Here is a 26,781-nt window from a genome sequence, read left to right as displayed (position 1 = left end):
GTCATGGTTTAACTTAGTGACCTGTGATCAGTTAGTGAGGTCACTAAATGAGGACTATCCATACTAATTATTATATGAAAAAACAGTTCTGTTCCACTCCAGTCCTACAGGAACATTCCTACTATGAATTTGGGGGAAAATAGGAGCCTGGTTTAGCTCAACAGACAGAAGCACTGTAATTTAACACCAGCTGTCTGCAATTAAAGTAAGATCGAATCTCGCCAGGCTCAAGGTTGACTCAGCCTTCCATCCTTTCTAAGGTAGGTAAATTGAGGACCCAGTTTGTGGGGGCAATAAGCTGACTTTGTATAAATATACAAAAGTATGAAGGCTATTGCTTAACGCACTGTAAGCCGCCCTGAGTCTCTGGAGAAGGGCGGCATATAAATCAAATAAAAAAAAATAGTTTGTTAGAAATTATAGAAATGTCAGTGATTTCTTTTTCTCCTTAAAGGCCCCTAGAACAATTTTGTAACAGCAAAAGTACTATATATACTCACAGATAAGACAGGAAATTTTATGGCAAAATAAAAAAACTATTAGGTTCAGCTTATCTGCAGATGGGCTTATCCAGAAGTATGTAGAGTATTGTAATACTTTTTAAAAGTTCACATATACAGCATACTTATGGATAAGCCAGGGTAAAATGCTCCCGGTTTGGATTGGATCACCCGATCCGGTAGCGCTGGAGGCGGGTGGTTCGGAGAACCGGTAGCAAAAATCCCTGCCCCCCCCATGCCCAGCTGAGCCGCGTGATCATCAGAGGCTTTTAAAAAAAAATTTAAAAGCATTTTTTCTACAACCTCTTTGGCCGAAGAGGTTGTAGAAAAAATGCTTTTAAAAGCTTCTGACAATCCCAGCTGAGTTGCCTGATCGGCAGAGGCTTTTTTTCTTTTACAAGGCTCTGACGATCCCAGCTGAGTTGCCTGATCGGCAGAGGCTTTCTTTCTTTTAAAAGCCTCTCAGGCAAGTCAGCTGGGATTGTCAGAAGCTTTTAAAAGCATTTTTTCTACAACCTCTTCGGCCATGCCCACCGTAACAATACACCCCCTCCCTACCAAGCCACACCCACAGAACCGGTAGTAACAAATTTTAGATTTCACCACTGGGATAAGCTCCTCAAATAGATCAACACCTCAATTTTTAACAACAATACTATGAAAAATTAGGATCAGCTTATCTGCAGTGGCACATTTTTCATGGTATTTTGCTTAAAAATTGAAGTGTTGGTTTATATGAGGATGGGTTTATATGTGACTATATATGGTATATTTGAATGTTTACCTGTATTTTATTCCTCATATAATTAGAAAGTATTATTTTTAATTATCTATGGTTCATCCTTACTGCCTAGTAACATGCCACCCAAGCCTCAATTTATGCAAATTTATTACATTTATAGCACATCTTTTCCCTGAGACTTCAAAGTAGTTTATATGGGCATATCTCCTAACACAATATTAATTCTATAAGATGTGATAGGCTGACAAACAGATACCAGCTGAAAAGTACCCAAGAAGATTTATGGCTGAACGGCAACATGAACCTAATCTGGTCCAAGTCCAATACTACTTTGGCATTTCCCCCTGAAAAATATAAAATTAATGGGTTTTTTTCCTCTGTGATTCTTATAAAATAGCAGAATGGCCTGGAGATATCTCTATTCCAGGATATCTATAAGTTATACATGTAGGGTCTACATGTTGGTGTTTTGTTTTTTTATTTTTGCATAATTTATATTTTAATACTTAAAAGCACAGTTCTACTGCTACCGTGTTTAGCTTTACCCAACATCTGTTCTTTATGCATCCAAATGATACTTAATTTTATTTCATGCTACCCACGGTCACTTTGTGTGAAATGGGCGGCCATATAGATAGGACAAATAAGTAAACATATCCCATTGTTGGTAATGATAATCAGTTTTGTATGTATGTACAGATATTCTTTTCTCTTATTGGTAATCAAACAAAGTCTTATAAAATAATTTAGCACACCTGAACCTGAAGCTTCCTCAATTAAACTTCCTTCTTTGATTGATTCCTTGACAATAAGCCAGTCCTTATTCATTTTGCATGGAAAAGGAATAGCAGTTTGATTTGCTGGTATTTCATCCAAACATTTTAAATGAGGGATGAGTTTTTTCACTTCAACTCTGTAATTGTAATCTGGGTCCTAGAAAAAAGCCCCAGAGAAAAGAATTCCTTTTAGTTATTTTGATCACATTTATAGGAAACAATCTGAGGAACAGGTAAAATGGGAAAATAACTATAAATGTAACAATAGCTAAACTTCTTATAAGATTAGCACTTTTTATGATAATAAATAAAATCCAGGCACTATTTAGTTACAGATACCCTAAACATGCATCCCATGTAAATACATTTCAACTCACTTATTTAATCACTTTAATCACTTATTTGGGTAACTATTAAACAAATTGCTTTTGGGAAATACTGTCCGTAAAACTTTTGTCAACTTTTTAATATCTATTTTTCTTCTCCCTCAGATTTTTCTACTGCCTCTTTATTCCCATCTTCACCACATAATATATTACTGTTAAATTTGTTTTATCTTCCAATTAACACATTTAGATAAGATAGTGTCTGCTACCAGAGGTCTATGTCATTTATCATCTAGATTGGTCTGGGTTTCTGCCTCCCAATTGTCTGGCAATGACCACAAGAAAAACCTGCATCTTTTAAAAAAGGCAAATTAACTGCTACAGGGGCCTGATTAATCTTGAGACTCTGCAGATCACCTTTATCCACAACCACAGTTTGCTGACAAATAAACAAAACAGCCATGCAATTGCCCCTTCAGTGACTATTATCATTATCCAATATTTGGCCCTAATATTAGATGAAACCAATTTAATGACTTGTATGAACAGAAACCATTCTAGTTACTGTGGTAAGAAGCCCACTCCAAGGATGACCATGAATTCAAAGATGCTTAAGCCTTAATTTAAATAAATTGCAGTCATCTTTTTTGTCTGTCCTTCCTAGAAAATCCTTTTGCTAGCCCTCACAATTCTTTTTTTTTTTTAAGATAATCCCTTTCCCTGATCTAAAAAATCCAATCCTTGATCTAAAGTGTGGGAGCTTCTCTTTCTAAGTTTCCCTCTGTAACATTTTCTTATAACAAAAGTCAGCAATAAAGGACAATCTACGTGTCTTCTCTTATCCCTAATGTGAAAATCAAAAGAGGCCCCTAACACACAGAGTCCAGTTCCCCTGTTGTGCTTCAACCACAATGTAGACTAAGAGTAAGCATTTGGAATACTGAAGAAAACACTTCTGCAAAATTTTCCTCTTTAATTGCTCACACTGAATAAAAGGAAATCAACATTATTTATTTTTTGTTTTTTAAATCTTGTTTATAATTATTATTTTTTTCAAACTAAGTAGCTACTTACCACCTTAAAAAGCTAAAAAGACAGTATAAAATATTTTAAATCAATATGCAAATTTCTCTTTCTTTCTTTCTTTCTTTCTTTCTTTCTTTCTTTCTTTCTTTCTTTCTTTCTTTCTTTCAGTTTTTGGTAGTTTCTGGTCCCTACAGCTGCTATTCAGCTTTCTAGCAAAAGCCAGAAGCGGCAAGATGATTGTTATTCATTCATCAAGATAGTTCTAGCTTTCTGATGGGGACTAACTGTACAAAAATGTAAAATGTGTGAAGGTGAGAATAGCCAGAGTGACATATCTCTTGAAGGGGATGAAGCTATAGAAGCAAGTTCTCTCTGTGAGAATCACATTTAGCTACTTGAGCAAGTACACTGTATTTCTGTTTCAGGTAGAAGGACATAAAACAAATATTTCAAATTAAAAGAGAGATCTTGATTAAAACACTGTAATATAAATAGAAGATGACAGACTCCATTTCTTTGGAAATGTCCAAATAAAAGCTGAGTAAGGGCAGTGGTGGAGCAGATTTTCTCAATTAACAGTTTCTTGGACTAGACCTTTGAGGTTCCTTCAATTTCACAATGTCTAAAAATGCCTGCTATCATCTAGTATTTTCAGATGGTTTCAACTAAAACTTTTTCTGATTTCAAGCCAGTGGTAAAAAATGTTTTAGTGAGTCATGCTTTGAGTAGGGGTTAGATTAGATGGCATCTAAAATAACTTTCAACTCTATGATCTTATGTGGAAATTGTAATTCCAAACACTTGGAGTATACCAGGTCAGGAATAAAGTTTTCTAAGATAAGAAAAACAATACTAACAATAAAAATTGATAAAAGCCCAACTCAAAATCCAATAAACAATTATAATTATTAATCTTTCTAAAATACAGAACTCATAAACCAGATATTAAATTGGGTGAAAAGAGCCATGTATTTGTTACACATAAGAAAGATAGAAAATGAACCCAGATTGTTTATTTTATAGTGAATAAATATATGAAGTAGTTTTATTTAACAACAAAAAACAAAAAGAGAAAAGGAGAAAACCCCCAAAGCAATGCAACAACGATGTATGATGCGTGTGTGAGTGTATGTGTGCATGTATATTATAAGTTTAACACAATGCTTTCATAAAGGAAGATATTTCATTATAATTGTCCAGACACAATTTTTATCTATTAACAATTTCTTCAAAAGTCATAAATACGCACACATATATAAAGACACACACACATGAAAATACTGGGCCTTGTATTATTGATTTGAATAGATAGTAGGCTCACATGGAAGATCCTAATATAGCTTAGTCTCAGGCAATTTAGAGGTGTTAAGGTAATAACATGAAATTAACTGGGGCCATTATTCAAGTGAAATAACATTACAATTACATGCTTTATACAAATATAGCTGAAGTTTACCATGTTTATTATTGTTTTTTACTACTGTTTTAATTTTTTACAGGGAGTTTAATATAATAGAGAAAAAAAAATCACCTTAATTCTGAGTTTCTAAATACCGGTAGTCATCAAAAGCCACCCCAACAGCATCTATTTTAATAAATCTAACTGGATATTAAAGAAAAAGTAATCTTATCTACATCACATTTGTAATGTGCTACTTGCCTATTCATTTGGAAGGAATAGCAGTTCTCCCTGGGAAAGAATTGACAATGGCCAGGCACATCTAGCAAACCCACTGAAATTGATGAAAAAGGATTCTGGCCGCAACTGCTATTTGGCTTTTAAGAGCAATGATTAATACAGAAAAAAATGAGTTGCAAAGTGATTTAGGAGGATTGCATTGACTGCAAGATATAACCTCAACCCAGCTTCAAATTAGAACCCTCAACCAAAACTCTATATCATCTTTTTATTATACTTCAGTTTGTTCTGCTTGATTGCATTATGTACTCTGCATACAAAAATACATGCTGCTTTGCTTCAGGCATGGCAGTCTCTCCTTAGCATTGCAAACTCTTGAGAATTCCAGAAGTCATTTGCAAGGCCACAAAAGAACTTCAGTAGTAGAAATGAAGAAAATTGTTTTAAAAAGGGTAATTTTTAGTACACATATCTCTCCTTGCTGTTTCAAAATATATTGCTCAAAAAAAAAAATAAAGGGAACACAAGCAGAAGACATCCGAGATCTGAATGAACTACTTTACATACAGTAGTTTATACACTGCTCAAACAACTAAAGGAAACACAAAACTACTGTATGTAACAAACAAAGTATTTAATAAGGCTATTTCATTCATTCAGATCTCGGATGTCTTCTGCTTGTGTTCCCTTTATTTTTTTGAGCAGTGTATAATCTTACTAAGTGACCACAAGCTGTATTGATTTCACTGAACTGTACTGTACTGTACTGTACTGATTTCACTAGGGTTTCTCCTAGCAACTATGCTGTTACTGCAGTGTTCTGTCTTCAGAATGCTGAATAAAGTGCTGGAAATCTCCAAGATTAATGATTTGAAGTATAAGTCTTCTTCTCTGTATTAAGAGTTATAGTATGCCACTTACCTATTCATCCAGGTTGGGAAACAGTTCTTCCAAGGCAAAATTCACAAAGATAACTTTGCTGCATTAAACCACAGCTCTCATTCATGATTGCATTGAGATAAATCAGCAAGATACATATTAGATTACATGTAGCATATTAGCACACACCTCTGAAGATTGCGGGCTTGGCTTCAAGCAAATAAGATTTCCCTCTATTGTAAGATTGGTCAGCTTAGTACAGAGCCGCAAGTATTGAATCTGACTAAGATCTTCAATGTTGTTTCCTTCTAAATCTAGAATTTCAAGGTTCTCCAGCATGCTAATCTGACTTAGGTCACCAATATTGTTGTAGGCTATGTAGAGTTCCTAAAGAAAATTGAAGGACTCTTTCAATATTAAGGAGAAATGTGATATATTAAATAAAAATAATAAGTCACAAACAATTAAGACATAATAGTAAAAGGAAGTCTCCCAGACTTTCTTATAAATAAGCAGCATGAACTTCATTTGCTTGTTTGTTGTCATAGGCTTTTACTCCTAGCATACAGTATATGGCTAATAAACATAAAATCTGCAATATGCCATGGTTTCTTTAGTATTATGCAACAGATAATAGGAAAAATAGGAACTATGGTCTATGCCCAGTATTGCCAAAATTAGAAGATTAAAAACAAACCATGATTTAAAATTTTGGTTTATTAAGAAAATGAGACTATTTCTGGTTTGCCAATAAAAAAACTAGAAACCATCCCTGTTTTTAAAATACATCTTCTAGAACAGGGGTGTCAAACTGGTAGCCTACAGGTTGGATGCATCATGTGCAGGTCACAGCCACTCTGGCTCCGCAAAGGCAAAAAAATTGTGATACATCACGTGACGCGATCGAGTTTGACACCCATATTCTAGAATGAGAGATCAAGTTGAAGCAATTTTTGATTCATAGAATAAGCCACAGGTTTGGCTTTTTTTTCACTTTAAGTTTATTGTGACTTGGCTACTGAATTAACAAATTCTGGTTCTGTTATGGCTCATAGAATCTCCAAGAGTCAGACACAACTGAATGGATATTATCGATATCATCATCATCATTGTCATCATCAATAATACTTAGACTTATAGATTGCCCAACAGTGCTTTACAGCCCTCTCTAAGAGGTTTACAGAGTCAGCATATTACCCCCAACAATCTGGGTCCTCATTTTACCCACCTCGGAAGGATGGAAGGCAGAATCAATCTTGAGCCCAGTCAAGATTGAACTCCAGGCTGCGGGCAGAGCTTGCCTGCAATGCTGCATTCAAACACTGTGCCACCAGGGCTCCTTAATGATAATTATGGAAAATCTTCAGGCCAAGTTCTTTTCCTTGTGATTTCACAAATACATTTGTATGTAGTTTTCTTAGCACCAAGAAGGAAGTATTTGCCATTGTCTTCATTGGAGACATTACTTCAACTTCCCATCTGACAGTTACGATACTTCTTTTTAAGTAAAATGCCATTGGACAAGGCAGGGCCGTCTTAACAGCATTATGGGCCCTGGGCAAAGCAGTGTACTGGAGCCCCTATGACAACTACTCACAGGAATAAAAATGTAAATGGTCGATAAAATTAAATATATATTTGCATGTTAGCATTAATAAAAAAAATACAGTAAAATGTAATAAATATGTTGCTGTATTTATATGATACAAGGTGCATTGAAGGGTTAACATACACAGATTAGTATGGGGCCCCTATGCTCGTGGAGCCCACGGGCAAGTGCCCATCAGGCCCATGCGTTAAGACAGCCCTGGGACAAGGCAGTATTTTACGAATCAGATTTTACCTATATGTATACGTTTTTTTAAAATGCAATAATTTTTTTTAAAAATACAGCCAATCCCTGGATTAAGGACACCCTCGTATAAGGAGAATGAGCCTACTGTAGGAAAATTCAAGTTAAACATACAAAAGTTTAAGTTCATTACACAATGCTACTTATGCAGCATTATCCAGCATTAACACAATAATTACACAATACTACTTATGCAGCATTATCCAGCATCAACACAATAATTGTGTTACGCCTTAACACACAAATTTGAGTTAAGGATGGACCTTGGGAATGGAATTTGGTCTTAAACTGGACACTACTGTAAATTAACATGGATTTGAGACCTAATTTCTTTCAAAGTAGTAAGGGCTGTGCACTATGTAAACGTCAAGCAAAACGATATATTAAGTCTTTGACTCTCCTACCTTCAAAGAGCAACAGGAAGAGATCCCATCTAAATCTGGGAGCCCACAGCGAGCCATCCATAGGACTTGAAGACGAGGCAGTGCTGTTCCAAGGTCCCTTAAAAGAACAAACACCAGGATTCACCATTATCTATCAAAGGAGTAGCTTCATCTTTAGAAGTTAATGAAAATATGCTGTTTAACATCAGAGAAACAAACAAAAAACTCAAAGCCACCAAGAGCCTTGGTGGCGCAGTGGTTAGAGTGCAGTACTGCAGGCTACTTCTGCTGACTGCCCACTGCCTGCAATTTGGCAGTTCAAATCCCACCAGGCTCAAGGTGACTCAGCCTTCCATCCTTCCAAGGTGGGTAAAATGAGGACCCAAATTGTTGGGGGCAATATGCTGACTCTGTAAACCGCTTAGAGAGGGCTGTAAAGCACTGTAAAGCAGTATATAAGTCTAAGTGCTATTGCTATTGCTATTTCAGTGTTTATTAGTTGGCCAAAACTTGAAATACTTTAAAAAAAAAAAATCTAATCTGGAGAGTTAAAAAGAAAAGGTCAAAGAAAAAAAATGGAGTGTCTTTAGTAAAGGAGAATATTTGTAACTCAGGATTGAAATGAGGGTGTTTTCTGAGTTTAATTGTTGATGATGTTACCTAGTTTGGGTAATGAAACATCTGGAATGTCCCTATCAGGACAGTTTTGCTTAGTTTGAACTATGCATTGGCACTAGTTTCAACTGACACTAACAAATCACAACAATTATGCAACTGTATATATGTATTCATGTAGAAATAAAAGGGCACTGTCAAAGAGATAATTATGTAAAATGTGACAAATAAAGAACAAATGAACATTTCAATATTACAAGATGAAAGAGCCATTAGCCTTTCAATAATTTGGGATAAAGAAGTTTAAGCAATTCCATCTTAACAAATTCATTCTAAGTGTCCTCAATTTATGACCATTCATCCAGCCACCATGCAAAGTTATGATGGTGCTAAATGAAGGGACTACAACCTGTGCCTGAGGATATGGCCACAAAAGTATTCCTGCACTCATGTGATCAGACTTTGGGCCCTAGGTAGATGGGGTTGGGAATATGGCAGTCACTTACCTTATTGAAGCTTAGAACTGAGAAAGACCAAGGCTGGAATGGCTTGGCTTGGGGTGGATCCTTGGTTAACAACTAATTGCATTCACTTAATGATGTCAATGAGGAATGCTCTTGATGCAAATTCCATATTTGGAACTCTGTCCCCTTTGTGCATGGAAAAAGTTTCTTGGAGGATAACTTCCTCGCCTAGCATGTTGACACCAAAACTGAGCACGTCATAAAGCAACTGTTATTCTCATCAAGTTCAGGTATTTTCCAGGCCAAACCATTTCAGGCAAGTATAGATTACTTTGGAAACTTGGGAAGAGCAGAAATCTAGATAGTCTAACAGTATGGCAGGGCTCAGTATGAAATGTATAATTTATAATGGGAGTAGCTATACAAATTAAGTAAATATTAAAACAATTAGTAAACTGTGGCATCAAATATTTTGTTTGTCCTTGATCTTCTTTGGAACAGGTATCAAATCTTTAATTTTTTTTTCCAATCAAATTTTTAAAATTTGACATGGTACCTGTATCATGTACAGTTTGTGCATACCGTATCAAGTTTTGTACTGAATTAAAAACTCCCAGAGTATCAATATCATTAGAATTACTGTATTGTTAACAACCAGCAACAATACAAAAAAAAAAAATCAGGTGGCAAGAAATGAGGTAAAATAAACAACTTTTCTAGCAATGAAAGACAGATGCAAACTTGCAATGATCTCAATGAATTTCACCTCCATGTAAGCAAGTACAGGCAGAGCTGTGTTAAGAGAAAGTTAGGATTATGCTTTCCTGTGTGGTTATTTTTATAGCCTGAAAGTATTTTTAAACTAGTTTACAGAGTAGTAGCCTACACAGGGAAGCAGAAAGAAATTTTAGAAGAAGGCACTGTAAAACCATGTCCACATTGTTGCCAAGGAAATAACACAGACATACACCCTTAGCCATTAGAAGTCAAGCCCAACTTGAGGCAGACTTTACTTTTATGTCTATTCACAGAGTACTAAATCTGGAACATAAAAGTTGATTACATCAGGAAATTGGTTGCAATGACAATACATCATTTTTACTGCATATATGTGCAGTAAATATTACATGGATTTTGTTTACTATGGTATCAAAACAATGGAATCTTTTACTGAATTCATAACTAAAACAAGTGTGTTTTATAAAACATAAAATCCCAACATTTAACAATTGCTGAACTCTGGAAAAACAGAACGGGTTCTGACCTTTATCTCTATAACATCTTTAATTTGAAGGGGAATACTATCATATCCATCCTTGGTTTTATTATACTCAGAGTTATATATTCCTAATTTCCCCAGTCCCTCTTTGTAGTATGTAATATCCCCAATCATCTTCATTGTTCTCAAAACCTATATTAGTTTGCCTGAATATTTGTTAAAATGTGATATCCAGAACTGGACCCAGTATTCAATTTAGGACCTAATTACCTTTAGTTTAGAAGCTAAACTTCTGTTAATATAGTAAAATATAAAAATATATTTTACACTTTTGCAGCACATAATATTGCTGACTCATAGTCTTTTTGAAATCAACTACTTGGTACTATTTCAAGATTTTTTTCACAAGTACTATTACAAAGCTAATGTTCTTAATTCTATTTCTATTCATTTGACATCTGATTTCTAAATGAAGAATTCTTTGTCTCTGTTAAATTTCATTCTATTTGGAATCAATTTCTCCAACCTATCAAGAGCATTTTGAATTTTATTTCTATTGCTCTAGAAATGAGCAATTCCATCCAATTTTGTGTCATCTACAAATTTATAAGCAACCCGGATATCTCTTCATCCAAATTTCAGGCTCATCTGAGTTCTCCAAAGTCAGCAAGGAGCCACATCTCTGCTCAGTTTATTAAAACAAAGAGAAAATAGTTACATAAAGCTTAAACCCTGCAGGGAAAGAAATCCCAAAGACAGACTGAAGAATAAATGGAAATAATGTCCTTGCAAGCTTCACAAAGCGGTAGCACTTCTACTAGAAACATGTGATGCATTTCTCGTTAAATCTCAGCTACACCAGAAATAACTTTGGTCAACTATTAAACAGAGACAATATTAGATCAAAGTATTGAGCCTATTTGGGCAGGGGTCAAACGTGGACGGGCCCTTAATTTCTTCCCTCACACTCAATCTCATCAAATTTTCCAGATTGTGCTGCTTTCTACCTATGCAATATTGGATAAACATTACAAATACTGAAGGAAACATAATTTTGCAAATGAAGGAAAATTAAGAATATTACTTTACAAACTACAGTTTATTCTGACTATAGTGGATTCTTTTTCCAGCTAGGTATAGAAATCCAATCTTCCCTATGATAGGAATAATGAATTGACTGGATTCTACCTCACTAGAGTTATCTATAAGTTTTAAGATACTGCAAGATTCTCTGCAGGAAAAAATAAAGCAAAGGACTCTTAATATCTTTTAAATCTATAGAAGGAGTAATTTGATTACTAATGTCCAAAAATTATGCATAATAATTTATGCTTTTGTAGGCTGGATATAACCAAGTACATAATGTAATATATTTGCATAGTTTAAGATTTAAGATTTAAATCTTAAATCACTACAGTTAAAGAACAGACTTAATCAAGTTTTTCTTATGTACAAAAGATAAAATGTGTGGTCAATCTCTGAAGTAGAAAGAAATGCTATAAGTAGTAAGAGACTTGAATATTACTTCTGACTTAACTTTCTTTCTTACTTAACTTTCTTTCTAGTTATTATTCTTACCTCACAGATGTAAGTATACTTCCATTCAGTTTTAGTTGTTTCAGATTAGGGAGGTAAGAACCTGTAAGATCAGGAAAGAAAAATGAATATAAGCAAATATATATGTTGTAATCCTCTCAAACATCTAATTTCAATTATTTTAATTTCAGTTTGTACATTTGTTTACCATGACATTTGACTGATTTCTGATGTCTAATTTTTTTGACAAAAACATTTCTTACCAAAGTTGCCTAGAAATGATGCATTCTATGTCCAACTATATTTTAGGCCACTAGTAACTGACATAAAATATAACATTTTTCCATTACTGAACTTGTTTTACAACTCTTTTTAGGATGGTTGTAAAGCACGTCACCATGGTTTTAAACAATTCACATGGTCATTAAGTGAACCCTGTAGTTTTTAGGCAAATCCAGCATATCAACTCAGTGGATTTTTTGCCGTATTCTGTGGGAAATGAGAAAAAAGTCACAAATTGTATTTATATGATGAGGATTCTGATCATAACTGATAATAAATGTGAGTCAATTGCTGACTTATATACCGCTTCACAGCTCTCTCTAAATGGCTTAGAGAGTCAGCATATTGCCCCCAACAAACTGGGTCCTCATTTTACCGACCTTGGAAGGATGAGTCAATCTTGAACCGGTCAGGATCAAACTCCTCGAGTGAGAAGTAAGTTAGCCTGCAGTATTACATTCCAACCATCGCACCACCACAGCTCAATATAGCTTAAAACTCCATTGTAAATTGTTGTTAAATGAGCAGTCGTTAAGCAAAGACTACTCATAGGTATAACTGCTATTGTGCTATTTTGTATAAAGAGAAGGAAGGTGGACATAATATTCTTAAACAAGCAACTTGGCTAACTGCCATGCTGGCTTGGAATCTTCTCAGCACATCCCTTGAGCCCCATGTTGCGAACAGATATTTGAGGATTATAGCTTATAAGTAGTAGTTTCATTAGTATTATCTAAACATTGAAATTGTTTAATAACTCTCCTTTTAATGATAATACCATGCCAAATCCACTAAAAGTGGCAACTGGGAATTATATTATATTATATTGATGCTGCATTATAATTGTTGAAAGACATTTATAGTTAACTTTTAAAAAAAATTAAATCTGGGATTTAGAGATGCCCTCCCCCCATGATCAAAGTAACTTTTTCCGATATAAAAGTACTTTTTGCTAGAAAGTGTGATGTACACAACAAAATTAATTCATTGGCTTAAAGTCTCTGAATCTTTAAACATTTTAGAATGTTCCAGAATTTTCAGAAAAAGAGTAGTAATTGAATTACTAATTAAACTAAACAATTAAAAATATAGATTTTTCAGAAATTTCATCACCCTTCTAATTTTGCTCTTCTAACCCACACAGTTGACTCCCTTCTTTTTTTTCCTTTCCATTTCTCCCTCAGTGTCATCTCTGTGGTGTTCTTATTGTCTCAATTTGTATTCCCTCAAGAAAACTGCATCCCACCTTAATGTGCCACTTGCTACTCATATCTTTCTGTTTTTTTCCTATAAAACCATACCTTGATATAGGCTATATTATTTTCAGACAAGAAAGTAAGCGTAATGCATAAATTGTAGATCACTACCCAAAGAAACTTATTCATTAGCTATGTTTATACTGCCAGCATAATGGCCCTTATAGAATACTTTATTTCACCAAGTGCAATTAGACACACAAGGAATTTGTCTCCAGTGCAGTAGCTCTCAGTGTACATGCAAAACAACGGAATAATAATAATCATAATAATGATACCAAGAAGAGAAGGTAGAAGAAAAGATGAAAAGGATAATAGTAATACAGCCATTCTACATGGGTAAATATACATAAAACAGTACTGTGGGAATTAGGTATTCAGTAGAGTGATGGCATGAGGCAAAAAAACTGTCTCTGTGTCTAGTTATTTTGGCATGCAATGCCCTATAGCGGCATCCCAAAGGGAGGAATTGAAACAGTTTATGTGCAGGAAGTGAGGGTCTGTAGATATTTTCTCAGCCCTCCTTCTGAGCCTAACTATCTGTTGAAGTCTGTATCTGTCCTGTTTGGTTGCTGTACCAAACCAGACAATTACAAAAGTAGAAACAACAACAATTCTTCTGCAGAAGTGTATCAACAGCTCCTGGGGCAGTCTGAGCTTTCTGAGTTGATGCAGGAGGAACATTCTTTGTTGTGCCTTTTTAATGATGGTTTGTTCTAATGTTAGGTGTTCATTTCAAATCCTGGGAGAGTATAGAATCCAAAAACTTGAAGGACTCTACTGTTGATAATGTGCTGTTGAATATAGTAAGGGGTGGTAAAATAGAAGAGCTCCTCCTAAAATCCACTCTCATTTCTACAGTTTTAAGCATGTTCAGCTCCAGATTGTTCTGGCTGCACCACAGGGCATCTATATGCAGACCCATCATTGTCTTGAATGAGACCAATGACTGTTGTATTATCTGCAAACTTTAAAACTTTAACAGATGGATCCATAGAGATGTAGTCATTGGTATATAGAGAAAAGAGTAATGGAGAGACCACACAGCCCTCAGGGATGCCTGTGCTAATTGTTCGGGTATTCAATGTGATTTTCTCTAGCTGTTCACCTGTTGCTTTCTATCTGTCAGAAAGCTTATAACCTACCTATAAGTAAGGACAGGAACAGCCATCTGAATCAATAGTCTGACAGGTGGTGTATATCTAATTTTAATGCTCGCTTCTGGGTTATTTTATAGAGAATTTTGTTAAGAACTTTTCTTGCCAACTAATTCCATTATATTTACAGTATCTGCTTGCTTTCTTGATACCAGCTAGCTTATATAAAAAATAGAAGTGCTGTTTGTTTGCTCTGTTTCAAGTACACACAATCAACAAATGAGCAAGCTCTTCAGGGTACACCCCCAGAAATTCAGTATGTAAAAGGATAGACTCACTTCAGTCCACTCACTGACAAACCTATATGGACAGACAGCATTTCAAATTCCCCCTCAGACATGAGGAAATTTAACTGTAGAACTCCTCTGACAAGTCCTATTTGCCTTACACTTGTTGGCTCAGTGAACTTTTAATATCAAATAAGCAACTGTTTTGCAGATTAAGGTATCTTTAACAATTCCTCAAATTATCTTCATAATTGAAAAGAACTTGGTAAAGACATTTAATCTACTTTTGATCTATTTTTAAATATTTTGTTTTAGTAGATTATACTGTTTCAATATGTAGTAAACTATGGATCACATATAACAAATCAAACAATTTACAATTAAAATAAAAACATCATTACAGACAGTTTATCTTAAAACAGTAATTCTCAAATTATAGCCCACAGAACACAGATGATCTGCAGGTCAACACCAGGTGGTTGACCAGATTGATTGTGAATCAGCTGGTTTGCAAAAACAGATGAATGGCTGAAAAATAACTCGTTCATTAAAATATACGCTGCTACTTGTATTATCATTTGTGAGTATTAATATTCAGAAAGATTACAATAGGTACAAGCCTTGAGGGCAACTATGAGTCCACATATGCTGGGCTAAGCAACATAATCTCACACAATAAATCCAAAAAGTGGAAATAACAACAATGAATATTTAAAAATAAAATTTCATTGGTTGGAAATCCACTTGCTCCTGACCACTTCATAGTGAAGAAAATTCTGGACTAGCAAGTTCGTATAGAGACTGGTTGTTAAGATAAAATAAAATACATAAAATAAATTATATATTTTTTTACAAAAAAATAAACCAAGTGGTTACTAAAGGCTCTATATTGTATCATTTTTGTTATACAATTTAGTTTTTTTTCCTCCAAGTTTTTATTTTTTTAAAATTTATACATATCATTATGTGGATGGTGTGGTGTTTGAGTATCATACATTTCAATACAGATAAACATATTCATAATTATTACATTCCATTTTCCTTATTCCATATTATTTATCCCTATCTTTTACACAATTTTTTTTATTTTCATATAAATATTAACAAGTATGCAATAACATCTAAACCGATATGCTTTAGCGTCCTCCGTATTATCTTTCGTTATAATTTCAATAGTATAACTTCAAGTAGAAAAAAATATGAAATTGCCCATCTGTTTTCTTTTCTCCTGTACACCATTTCACCCAATTTTACAAAAACAATCCATCTACTTTCCTCTTCTTTCTCCTCCTTCTCTTCCCCTTCTCCCCTCGCTTTCTCTCTACTTCTCTCCTTCCTTCTCCTCTTTTTCCCTCTACTTCCCTCTCTCCTTCTCCTCTCTCTTCTTCTCCGCTTCCCTCTCCTTCCCTTTCTATTCTTCTCTTCCCCTCCACTTCCCTCTCTCCTTTCCCCTCTCTACCCTTACTCTTTCTCCCCTCCTCTCCTACTCCCTTCCACTCCACTCTATTTCCCTCTTTCTTTTCTTTGTTGTAAATAATATTCCTAATACCTACCGGATATGGGTATTTTCCAATTAATATCTCTTTCAACTATAACTATACAACTTCTTAAAGTTACATTCAAAAATAAAAGAAACAGACTTAATCACTTAAACATATGTTACTACTACTAATAATCATCATAATTATAATAGCATCATAATATTGATTAATCTTCATGTTAATAATTTTACACACATCATCATTCTAATCATGTTATACAATTTAGTTTAAAAGGGTCTTTAAAATGGAAGTCTGAAACATTCTGGGGGAAAAATATAAGAATTCAGAAAATCTGAAGGGAGAATGCTTTTTCACAGAACTTCAGTGGGTCATTCTTTTGTACAAGTATTTGCTTATTATTGTCATTGTAATTACACTTATGATAGGATTATATGAGCCCTTTCTAGGACATAACCAATACTAGGGAAAAATGTTCCATTGGGTCGGTTCTAAAAAAATGAATTTATAAAACAAATTTCAAATATTTTCCTTTACTTGATAGATGTATTTTTTTATTTCTAGAAATGATCAAGTTCACTTTCTATCATTACACTTTTTTTACCCAGATAAGACAACAGCTTCAGACATAAAATCAATTTAATGAATTTTCTAAAGGCAATATTAAATACAACTATTGGTTCATTAATGGCTCTTATATGTTAGTTTTATTTATAACCCACCTTTTTATTTTTATAATAACTCAAGGTGACAAACACACTTAATATGCTTCCTCCTCCTATTTTCCCCACAACTATCCTGTGAGTTGAGATATATTCTTTATGCTCATTGAAAGGTTTGAATAATCTTAGACAGAATAAAAATTTCTCTCACCAAAATTTCCCAGACTATTCTCTCTGGTGTTTACACGCATCTCGAGGGCCTTCAGTTGCCACAGATCATCTAGCCCTGTCAATGTTTTCTGCAATAATAAACAAAAAGATAAATATATGCTACGGGTCCACTATCACAGTACTTCAAGAAACAACTCTCATGCTAAAATTTATTCGGAAACAGAAAATTTAGGAAGTCAAATATTAGTTTTGAATTCTAATTCCTGCATTAACTTTTAATATAACACAAGAAGGCAGATATGTCTATGTAATACCAAATATATTATTAAAGTAAACAACTGCTCTATAGTCATGCTGCTTGGATAAAGGCTAGGTTTCCTAGCAATATGAGAATTTAAAAATACAGAATAAAATTAATAACAAAATATATACAAAATTATTTACAATTAAAAACCTGGCAAAAGAAATGCTACTATTTCACCAGTAATAGAAATAAAAGCTACTTCTTTAATTATAATAATTGCTAATAGGAGTATCTAGGACAAAAAATAATATTGAAGCAAGTTGAGTGGAGAAAGAAACATTCAACTCTAAACACTGCATATCCGATGTTAAATAGAATTGTTACTATATTTTATGTATGTATATAAAGTCAATAAAATATTTAAAGATTAAAGAAACATTCAACTCTTTCTTTTCCCCATTATTTATGTACATAACTAAAAGGAATATTTATCCACACATACGTACACTTTGCTAAAATTCTAACAGCAAAACCATATATGAAAATAATAATAATAAAATATATAAAACATACAAATTACACTGCTGAGTTCTTAGAATGTAATAACCTCACAATTATTTTGCAAAAGCTTTTTTTAAAAAAATGCTCCACTAATGGGCTGCAACCCGTTTGAAACCGGGCTGTAAGAAGCAGGCGAGGTTGCACATAGCTCCACTTGTGTGAGTAGTGGGGCTCACACTCATATGCAAAGCTCCATTTGCATGAGGGTTGAGTGCTCGTACCTGCCGCTCGCGCAAATGGAGCTGTGCACACAAGCACGTGCGCCTGCTGCTTGCACGGAACCATCCAGCCTCCCCCCAGCTGGTCCACCAAGTCAGAAAGGTTGGGACTATAATAGAACTTACTGCGAACTTTTCAAGTTATGTGAATTTTTGAATTGCTAATTCATTTTCTAGGCAGATGTGTAGGCCATGAAATTTTCTACTTCAGTAAAGTTTGGCAGTTTCAAAGTTGTATGATATTTACCTTTCAGGTGTTTGCTCTAAAAAGAAGTGTACTTGAAATTGTAATTATACTGCCCGTTGCTCAACATTTCCAACATCCCAATAAAAATATTTTTTTCTCCACACATCAATGATTTTATTTTCTTTAATTGCAGCATTCAGATCTTATATATTAGATTTATTTTTTTCTTCATATTAAATAATAGAGCCTAAACAGTTGTGCAGATTAAGAATACTGGAGTAAATATGCTAATTTTTATCATACTTATTTGCATAGGACTTTTTTTTTTCTGGAAAACACGTCAGTTTCTTGCAATTGCTTGAAACAGTCTTACACACTCTGTCCAAATATTTACATAACTAAATAAGTAATTAATCTCTCCCAAATATTTCATATGCTATACAAAAGCCAATAAATTATTTTATACATCTGCACTGAAAGCATAATAAGCATATTTCCTGAAAAGTTAATCCTACTGTCAGATAACTCTATTTCGCATTGTTGTGTAAGCCGGTATTTATAATGTCAAGCCATGATATAAAAAAATCCCTATACAACCTATGAACAATCATTGGAAATAGGGAAAACATTTTTTACTGTTACATGGATAAGGCAATAATAAGACAATCTGTAAGGTTAAAATCTCTATTTTTGCTATTCCTCAGTCAAACATTTATTTATTTTATTTTATTTTGTCGCATTTCTATGCCGCCCAACTCCCAAGGGACTCTGGGCGGCTTACAACAGAGAATAAAACAATGCAACAAAACATCTTGTCCAGTTTAAACTTTGTTTTGAAGAAATGCACTCAGCATTAGAAATCATGACACACTTATGTAAGACATCTTTAGTGTTTTAGCAGTAGCCACAAAAAAACATCCAACGCAAACCAGCAAGGGAGAAAACATGAATATTCAGGGATTAACAGGTCTGGGATAGAAAATAATTGAAAACTGGAGTTGTATTACCCCATGTGGAACTGGTGCATAATTCAGGGTCTTCCTCAACACTCGACTCCCTGTGGCCAGGAGGGTCTTTGCACATAAATCATCTTGTGCTTATTTTACCCATGTAACATCTCTATTTTGTGAGCTGCATGGTTACCAATGGGGCTTGGGATGCAAAAAGATTCCACCACCATTCCATGTGTATCTTGCTCTCTTCCTTGCCATCTTTATTAATTTTAAATCAATTTTAAATATTTATTATTTCAATATTTTAATGGTTTATCTTGTTGCTTTTGCTTGGTTATAAATACAATATATTGATTTTCACCTCTTAAACCCTTCACAGTTTAGGATCCAAGTACTTATGGGACTACCACTTCCTTATTCTTTCTATCTGGCATGGTTGGCTTTCTCCAACTCTCATCCATACAGCAATGCCTTCTTGCATGTCCAAGGAAACAGACCTTTTCTCTGTGGCTGTGTCTGCCCTATGGAACAGCATTCCTCTAAAACTCACTACTTTTGCAAATCTTTAAAGATCTAGCTTTCCCAGCAAACTTTGGAGAGCAGGATTGATTATGAACTATTTCTTGCTATTAAATTGAATTTGTGTCTAACTGTTGTTCAGTTTGTTTTGTTCTTCCCCAATTAATTTCCAGTGTTTATTCTTATGTTTTAATTCTAGTACAGTGGTTCTCAACCTGTGGGTTGCGACCCCTTTGGGGGTTGAATGACCCTTTCACAGGGGTCGCCTAAGACCATTGGAAAACACATATTTTCAATGGTTTTAGGAATAATTTTATGGTTGGGGGTCACCACAACATGAGGAACTGTATTAAAGGGTCGCGGTATTAGGAAGGTTGAAAACCACTGTTCTAGTACATAATACATACCTAAAGTTCCCTTTGTGATTAAGTAGCATACACATTAATTAAATGCACAAATAAATACATACAATCTCACTTCATCCCTGGAATTGGCAATTGGGTGTTGGCAACAGCAACTGATAGTGCTGTCATCTAATTCTTTCAGAATGAAGCAGGAAAAGTATATAATGCTTTTCGATCATTAGCGTGACTAATATATTTTACCTAGAGAGCATCCTATCAAGGATTTATATTGTCAGCACACTCAGAGTGTGCTACAACTCCTAAAATGAAATCTAGTTCCAGAGGCCAGCATTGATCTTCATGATTTGGGTTCAAATCAACCAACATGATCCAGCTCTGTGTTACATTCCAGTTAAAACCTGTTTCCAGCATCCAACATTTCCACTTCAGTTTTCAGCAGCAATAACAACAATCAATCAATATGGTAACAACAGGCTTTATTTCTTAATTGCGTTTCTGTTACTGGCCCCCAACTATTTATCTTATAGCACATGGCCTTCATCTGTTACTGGATAATCTGTCCTTGATTTCTTACAACTTCCCATCACTGTGCAATTAAAATCACAGTTGCACTGCCGCCATGCTGTCTAATTGTGACTTGTGGATTGCATATGCCGAGCTAAATAGCGCTCTTCTTTTTTTCCAGAAAGCTTCACCAATTATCTATTTTTGTACTTGTTCAGTTTGCCTGTGGCCTCCCTGTCAAATTCATTTACTTTTATTACCTAAAAATAAGTCTCTGCCAAGTGGGAAAAGGAAGTGATTTTAAATAATGGATATGGCTTGCCAATAAAAATGTTGTTTTTCCTTACTGATGATTGCAGAACAAAGTTAACTGTATATACCCACGCTTCCAACAGCAAAGTAGGCAAATGACATTGACAGAAAAACATTAATATTTTTCATTGAGGGAGAAAAGAACAGAAGAGAAAAGAACCCCTTCATGGGTTCTGTTGTAGGAAAAGAAATTAGAGAGGAGGTATGCTAACCTTTTCTAAAAGAAAAGGCAGGATATGTTCTACATTTTTCAAATAAAATAATATATCATTAGATGATAGAAAAAATGCCATGACTGAGCTCCATGGACGACAGGAAGCTATAAGATTGAACAGATTCTGATAACTGGAAATCCTAACAATGTCATACTTTGCAACCCATATTGTTCCTGACCATTTGCTATGCTGATATGATGTGTCTTGGACTTGGTCAATGTATGATGGTCACTACCTAATTTAAATAAGAGCATGAGTAAGGAATCTTTTTTGCAGGTAGGGGCTACATTTTTAAGGTCTGCATGGGACACATATTATTAATTTTAAAATTGTATTGAAAACGGACGTTGCTTACCTGAACGTCCCTTCTCGACGCGCAGCTGGAGAATCCAAAGCTTCGGGTTGTTCAGCAGTTGATAGCCTACACTGAGTGTGTTCCTTTAAGAGATTTCTCTTCAGACACGCCCACTTGCTCAACAGAGTCCCAGTTTTGTTCACGAAGTAAGGAGCAGTAGAGCGTCAGGAAGGAATGTCCAGCAGCCAGCCGGGTGGGTTGGATTCTCCAGCTGCGCGTCGAGAAGGGACGTTCAGGTAAGCAACGTCCGTTCTCCAACGCGCAGCTTGGAGAATCCAAAGCTTCGGGATTTACCCAAGCAAGTTCAGACAGGGAGGGAACCCGGCTGCTGTACGTCGTCTGAAGAGTTGCATACAGCTTGGAGCACCCGGCGGCCGAAGGATGCCTCCGCCGAGGCAAAGGAATCCACCTTGTAGTGCCTGATGAAGGGGTTCAAGGATGACCAGGTAGCCGCCCTGCATATGTCGGAAATGGAGGCATTAGTGGCCCAGGCGGCCGTAGTGGCGGCGCTCCTGGTGGAGTGTGGAAGAATTCTCTGCGGAACCGGTTTGTTCCGAGCCGAATAAGCCCTAGAGATGCAGGATTTAATCCATCTCCCAATTGTCGTGGAAGAAACCTTCCGGCCCATGGAAGCGGGCAGAAAGGAAATGAAGAGCGATTCAGATTTCCGGAAATGCTCAGTCCGCTTAATATACCGGCGCAGAGCCCGTCGGACATCTAGCAGGTGCCAGTCCGCTTCCCGAGGATGTCGAGGATCGGGGCAGAAGTCCGGAAGGATCAATTCCTGGGCTCGATGGAATGTGGAATTTACTTTAGGCAGGAATGAGGGGTCTAGTCTTAGTACCACGCGATTTGCGTGGAAGACACAAAGGTCGCTTCTCACAGACAGTGCAGCTAGTTCGGAGACACGGCGAGCCGAAGTAATCGCGACCAGAAACGCCACCTTGAGAGTCAGAAAGCGGAGGCTGATGGAGGCGAGAGGTTCAAATGGAGGGTGCATGAGGGCCTGAAGGACCAGAGTCAAATCCCAGGTCGGGTATCGATGTATAACAGGAGGGCGCAGGTTGGATGCCCCTCGCAGAAAGTCACGAATCGTCGGGTCCTGGGAGAGAGGAAGCTTTGCAGAAGTCGAAAGGACCGTACTAAGTGCAGCAACTTGGCGACGAAGAGTGTTAGGCGCAAGGTGCTTGTCCATGCCCCGCTGAAGGAATCCCAGCACTTCGGGGACAGAAGCAGACGTTGGATCCAGGTGGAATTTAGCACACCAGGAGCAGAAGGAGTTCCAGGTTGCGTTATAAATGCGGCATGTTGACGGCCGTCTTGACGCCTGAATCGTGGGGATCGCATTGCTAGGCACGTTGGCTCGCCTTAGCAAGATCCGTTCAAGCGCCAGGCGGTCAACTGCAACCACTGCGGGTCTGGGTGCAGAATGACCCCCTGGCTGAGAACGATCCTGTCCCCTGGAATCCTCCACGGCCGTGCCACCGACAGGTCCACCAGATCCGCAAACCAGGACCTCCGAGGCCAGTGGGGTGCGACCAGAACGACGTCTGCCCTGTCTGCTATTATCCTGCGGATCAGACGAGGAAGGAGCGGTAGAGGGGGAAAGGCATAGAGGAGACCCCTGGGCCAGGGAGAGGCGAGGGCGTCGACTCCCTCCGCCTGAGGGCACTGGTACCGGGTGAAGAACCTGGGGAGGTGAGTGTTGTCGCGGCTGGCAAATAGATCGATTAGAGGCGTGCCGAATCTGCGGACGATCTCGGCGAACAGATCTGGGTGAAGTCGCCACTCGGCGTGGTCCAAGTGTTGCCTGCTGAGCCAGTCCGCTGTGATGTTCGTGGTCCCGGCGATGTGCTCCGCCACAAGGGACAGGACGTGCGTCTCCGCCCAGATCAGCAGTAGGGTCGTTTCCTCCATCAATGGACCCGAGCGAGTCCCCCCCTGGCGGTTCACGTGCGCCTTTGCTGTTACATTGTCCGTGCGTATCAGGACATGGTGCCCCGACACAATCTGCTGGAACCGTTGGAGGGAGAGGCGGATCGCACGGAGTTCCAACCAATTGATCCCGTTGAGGCTCTCCTCTGCTGACCACGTTCCCTGGGCAATGTGGGATAAAAGATGACCTCCCCATCCCGTCAGGCTGGCGTCCGTTGTCACTACCAGGCGCTGTAGATTCTGGAAGTAGCTGCCCTGACGTAGGCTCTGGGAGGACCACCAGAGGAGAGACCTTGCGACCTCTGGCGGGAGGGAAACTTGTGTGGGAGAGTTGCTTCTCCTGGCTCTCTGAAAGGGGAGGAGGAACCATTGGAGCTGGCGTGAATGGAATCTCGCCCAAGGTACGACAGACAGGCAGGAAATCATTTTGCCGAGCAGGCGGGACAGGAGCAGCAAGGTCACCTTCCGAGAGGAGAGGACCTGTGATGTTAATGACTGGAGACTGGAACACCGGTCCGTTGACAGGAACACCTGACCCCTTACGGAATCTATTATTGTCCCTAGGTGAAGGATGTGAGTAGTGGGCTGCAGTTGGCTTTTCGGGATGTTGAGGGAGAAGCCATGATGACGAAGGCAGCGACACACCACTTCTAGGTCTCGGGATGCCCGGGCCGGAGAAGGGGAGAGCACTAGGATATCGTCCAAGTAGCAGTGGAGCCGGACCGGATGTTGACGTAGATGGGCCGCCACTGCTGCCAGGAGCTTTGTAAAGGCCCTTGGGGCGGAGGAGAGGCCGAAGGGCATTGCTCTGTATTGGTAATGCCTGTTGTTGTAGGCAAAGCGTAGGAAACGACGATGGGACAGTCGTATGGGTACGTGGAGGTAAGCTTCTTTCAAATCGATAGAGGTCATCCAGTCCGATGGTCGAATGGAAGCCAGAATTGATCGGAGGGACTCCATTTTGAACTGATGATATACTATAAATTCGTTCAGCCTCTTGAGATCTAGGATGCCTCTGTGACCCCCGGATGATTTGGGGACCAGGAAGAAAATTGAATAGAAGCCGGTCCCGCGATGATGGTGGGGAACCGGTTCGATGGCTTGGATTTGAAGCAGGTGATGGACTTCTGCCTCCATTAGCTGGCGCTTGTCCAGGTTGGGAGAAATAGGGCATTGGACAAAGTGTGAGGGAGGTCTGGAGCGGAACTCCAGGGTAAGGCCAAGACGGATTGTCTGGAGCACCCAGGCGTCCGACGTCGAGATCTCCCACTGGGGAAGAAAATGAGTCAGACGGCCGCCAATGGGAAGATGGATGTAGTCACTTCCCTCTTCGAAAGGTACGGGATCCCGTACCTCGAAATGGCCGTTTGGGTGCTGAGGCCTTTCGACCACGGTCTCTGAAGGAGGATCTATCGAGGGAACGGTCGAATCCTTGAGAATAGGGCCTTGAGGAGAAGGACCCCGAAGGGCCGGAGTCGTTCCGAAAGGGCTGCCTGGTGAAGTAGGACGATGGTCTACGATCTGCCCTCTTATACGAGGATGGCATCACCTTCCGTTTATCCTTGTCCTCGACAAGGATGGGGTCTAAGGCCTCTCCAAAAAGACGGGAACCCTTATATGGAGTTGAGGCGAGGCGCCACCTAGACTTGGCATCAGCTCTCCAATTTTTAAGCCATAATAGACGGCGAGATGTGACGGACGACACCAGGGCACGCGAAGCGAACTTCGCGGCATTGAGCGAAGCGTCCGCCGTATATTCAGTAGCCGCCACCAGTTTGTTGACGTCTTGGCGGAGGCGTGAATCCGCCGGGGGAAGGCGCTCGTGAAGTTGGCGGAGCCAGATTAAGCAGGCACGACTGAAGAAGGAAGCTGAGGTGGCTGCCCTAACTGCCCAGGCGGCCGCGTTGTGAGTACGTCGGAAGTTAAACTCAGCTTTTCGGTCCTCTGAGCGCAAACCGTCGGCGACGTCGTTGGAAATTACAGAGGAAGCCGTCAGATTGGCCACTGGCGCGTCTACAGTCGGTAACTGAAGGAGATCTTGGAGACTAGGCGCCGAACAATAAAGCTTTTTGTCTAGGCCCGAAGGAGCGGGCAAGGAGGAGGGCGCGGTCCAGGATCGTTGGACCACCTCAGAAAAAAGCTGTGGACATGGAATAAAGTCCGCTTGCGCCTTAGGCGCCGTAAACAAGGCCTCATGTTGTTGAGAGGTACCGGGTTGATCAACTTGAGAGACTGGGTCAGCCATATTTGTGGCCAACTTGGCCTTGCGCAGGAGCGATTTGAACAGCGAGGGCCGAAAGAGCCCAGAGAAGGCTGGCTTTTCGGGTGGCATATCTGCATCATCAGATAAGTCCATATCCGACGGGTCGCACTCTCCCTCCTCCGAAGAAGACTCCTCGCGGTGACCATGGTCCAGATAGAGCTCGGACCCATGCGTCATAGTCTGATACTGGGCAGGGACCTGTTGAGAGTCCCGGGCCAGAGGAGGAGGAGGAAAACGTGGCTGAGGCCAGGCTCCATATGGTGCAGCTTGTTGAGAAGTTGCTGCCAGTGTCCTGGTAACCGTGTCAGAGATGATCTGCTGAATATCATACTGAGAAGGTGGAGGAGCTGCCTCCGTGGCGCGCAAGCCTGCCGCCGTGGGAGTAAAGGTTGCCTCCGGCTGAGACCGCCGAGGAAGAATGGCACTACACGAGAGGTCCACCGGTTCCAAGCAGTGTGTTGAAAAAGCCTCAGGGAAAACTTCCATGTTTGGCGATTGATACAACGGTTGCAAATGTTGTTGAGGAGCCTGATGGACGGGCTGGACCGTAGCTTCGACAACGGGCGAGAGTGGCGTCGGTAAGTGAGTGAGTGCCGCCTGCCTTGACTGGCTGCGCGCTTTCTCGAACTGGCGCTCCAGGGCCTTGTGTCTCCTGGAGGCGTCCTTGTCAGCAGCTGATGAGTGTTTTGTCTTTTTAGAACATGGAGCAGCCGACGAAGACGGATGCGCAGCGCGTTTCCGGGACCTTTTACGCTGCTTGGCCTGTTCGTGGAGGCGCTCGGGAGAGCTGTTGTTGTCCTCCAGATCCGAGGAGAGAGCACGTTCTGCCATGTCGGAACCTTCGCTTCCTGTTCTGTCTCTTTCCCGTTCGTTGTTTTTTTTTTTTTTTATTATTATTATTATTATTATTATATTATTATTATTAATTTTTTTTTTTTT

The 26,781-nt window shown here is 38.6% G+C and overlaps 1 protein-coding gene across 1 annotated transcript in view; it reads right to left on the bottom strand.

The window, feature by feature from the left end:
* Positions 1-26,781, bottom strand: part of LRRC56 (leucine rich repeat containing 56) — a 51,427-nt gene that overhangs the window by 10,436 nt on the left and 14,210 nt on the right. Inside the window, exons 3-7 of the mRNA XM_070957376.1 lie at positions 17,252-17,339; positions 12,000-12,060; positions 8,145-8,241; positions 6,078-6,275; positions 1,998-2,175 (exon numbers count right to left, since the gene is read on the bottom strand). Of these exons, the coding sequence (XP_070813477.1) occupies positions 1,998-2,175; positions 6,078-6,275; positions 8,145-8,241; positions 12,000-12,060; positions 17,252-17,339 (622 nt within the window). The remainder of the gene's footprint in view (positions 1-1,997; positions 2,176-6,077; positions 6,276-8,144; positions 8,242-11,999; positions 12,061-17,251; positions 17,340-26,781) is intronic.

The sequence above is a fragment of the Pituophis catenifer genome, unplaced genomic scaffold (genome assembly GCF_029215685.1).
Source record: "Pituophis catenifer annectens isolate HBS135680 unplaced genomic scaffold, rPitCat1.0.hap2 SCAF_1, whole genome shotgun sequence".
NCBI classification, from domain to species: Eukaryota; Metazoa; Chordata; class Lepidosauria; order Squamata; family Colubridae; genus Pituophis; species Pituophis catenifer.
The sequence above is the reverse complement of the archived record's forward strand: the minus strand, read 5'-3'. Positions and strand labels throughout refer to the sequence as shown.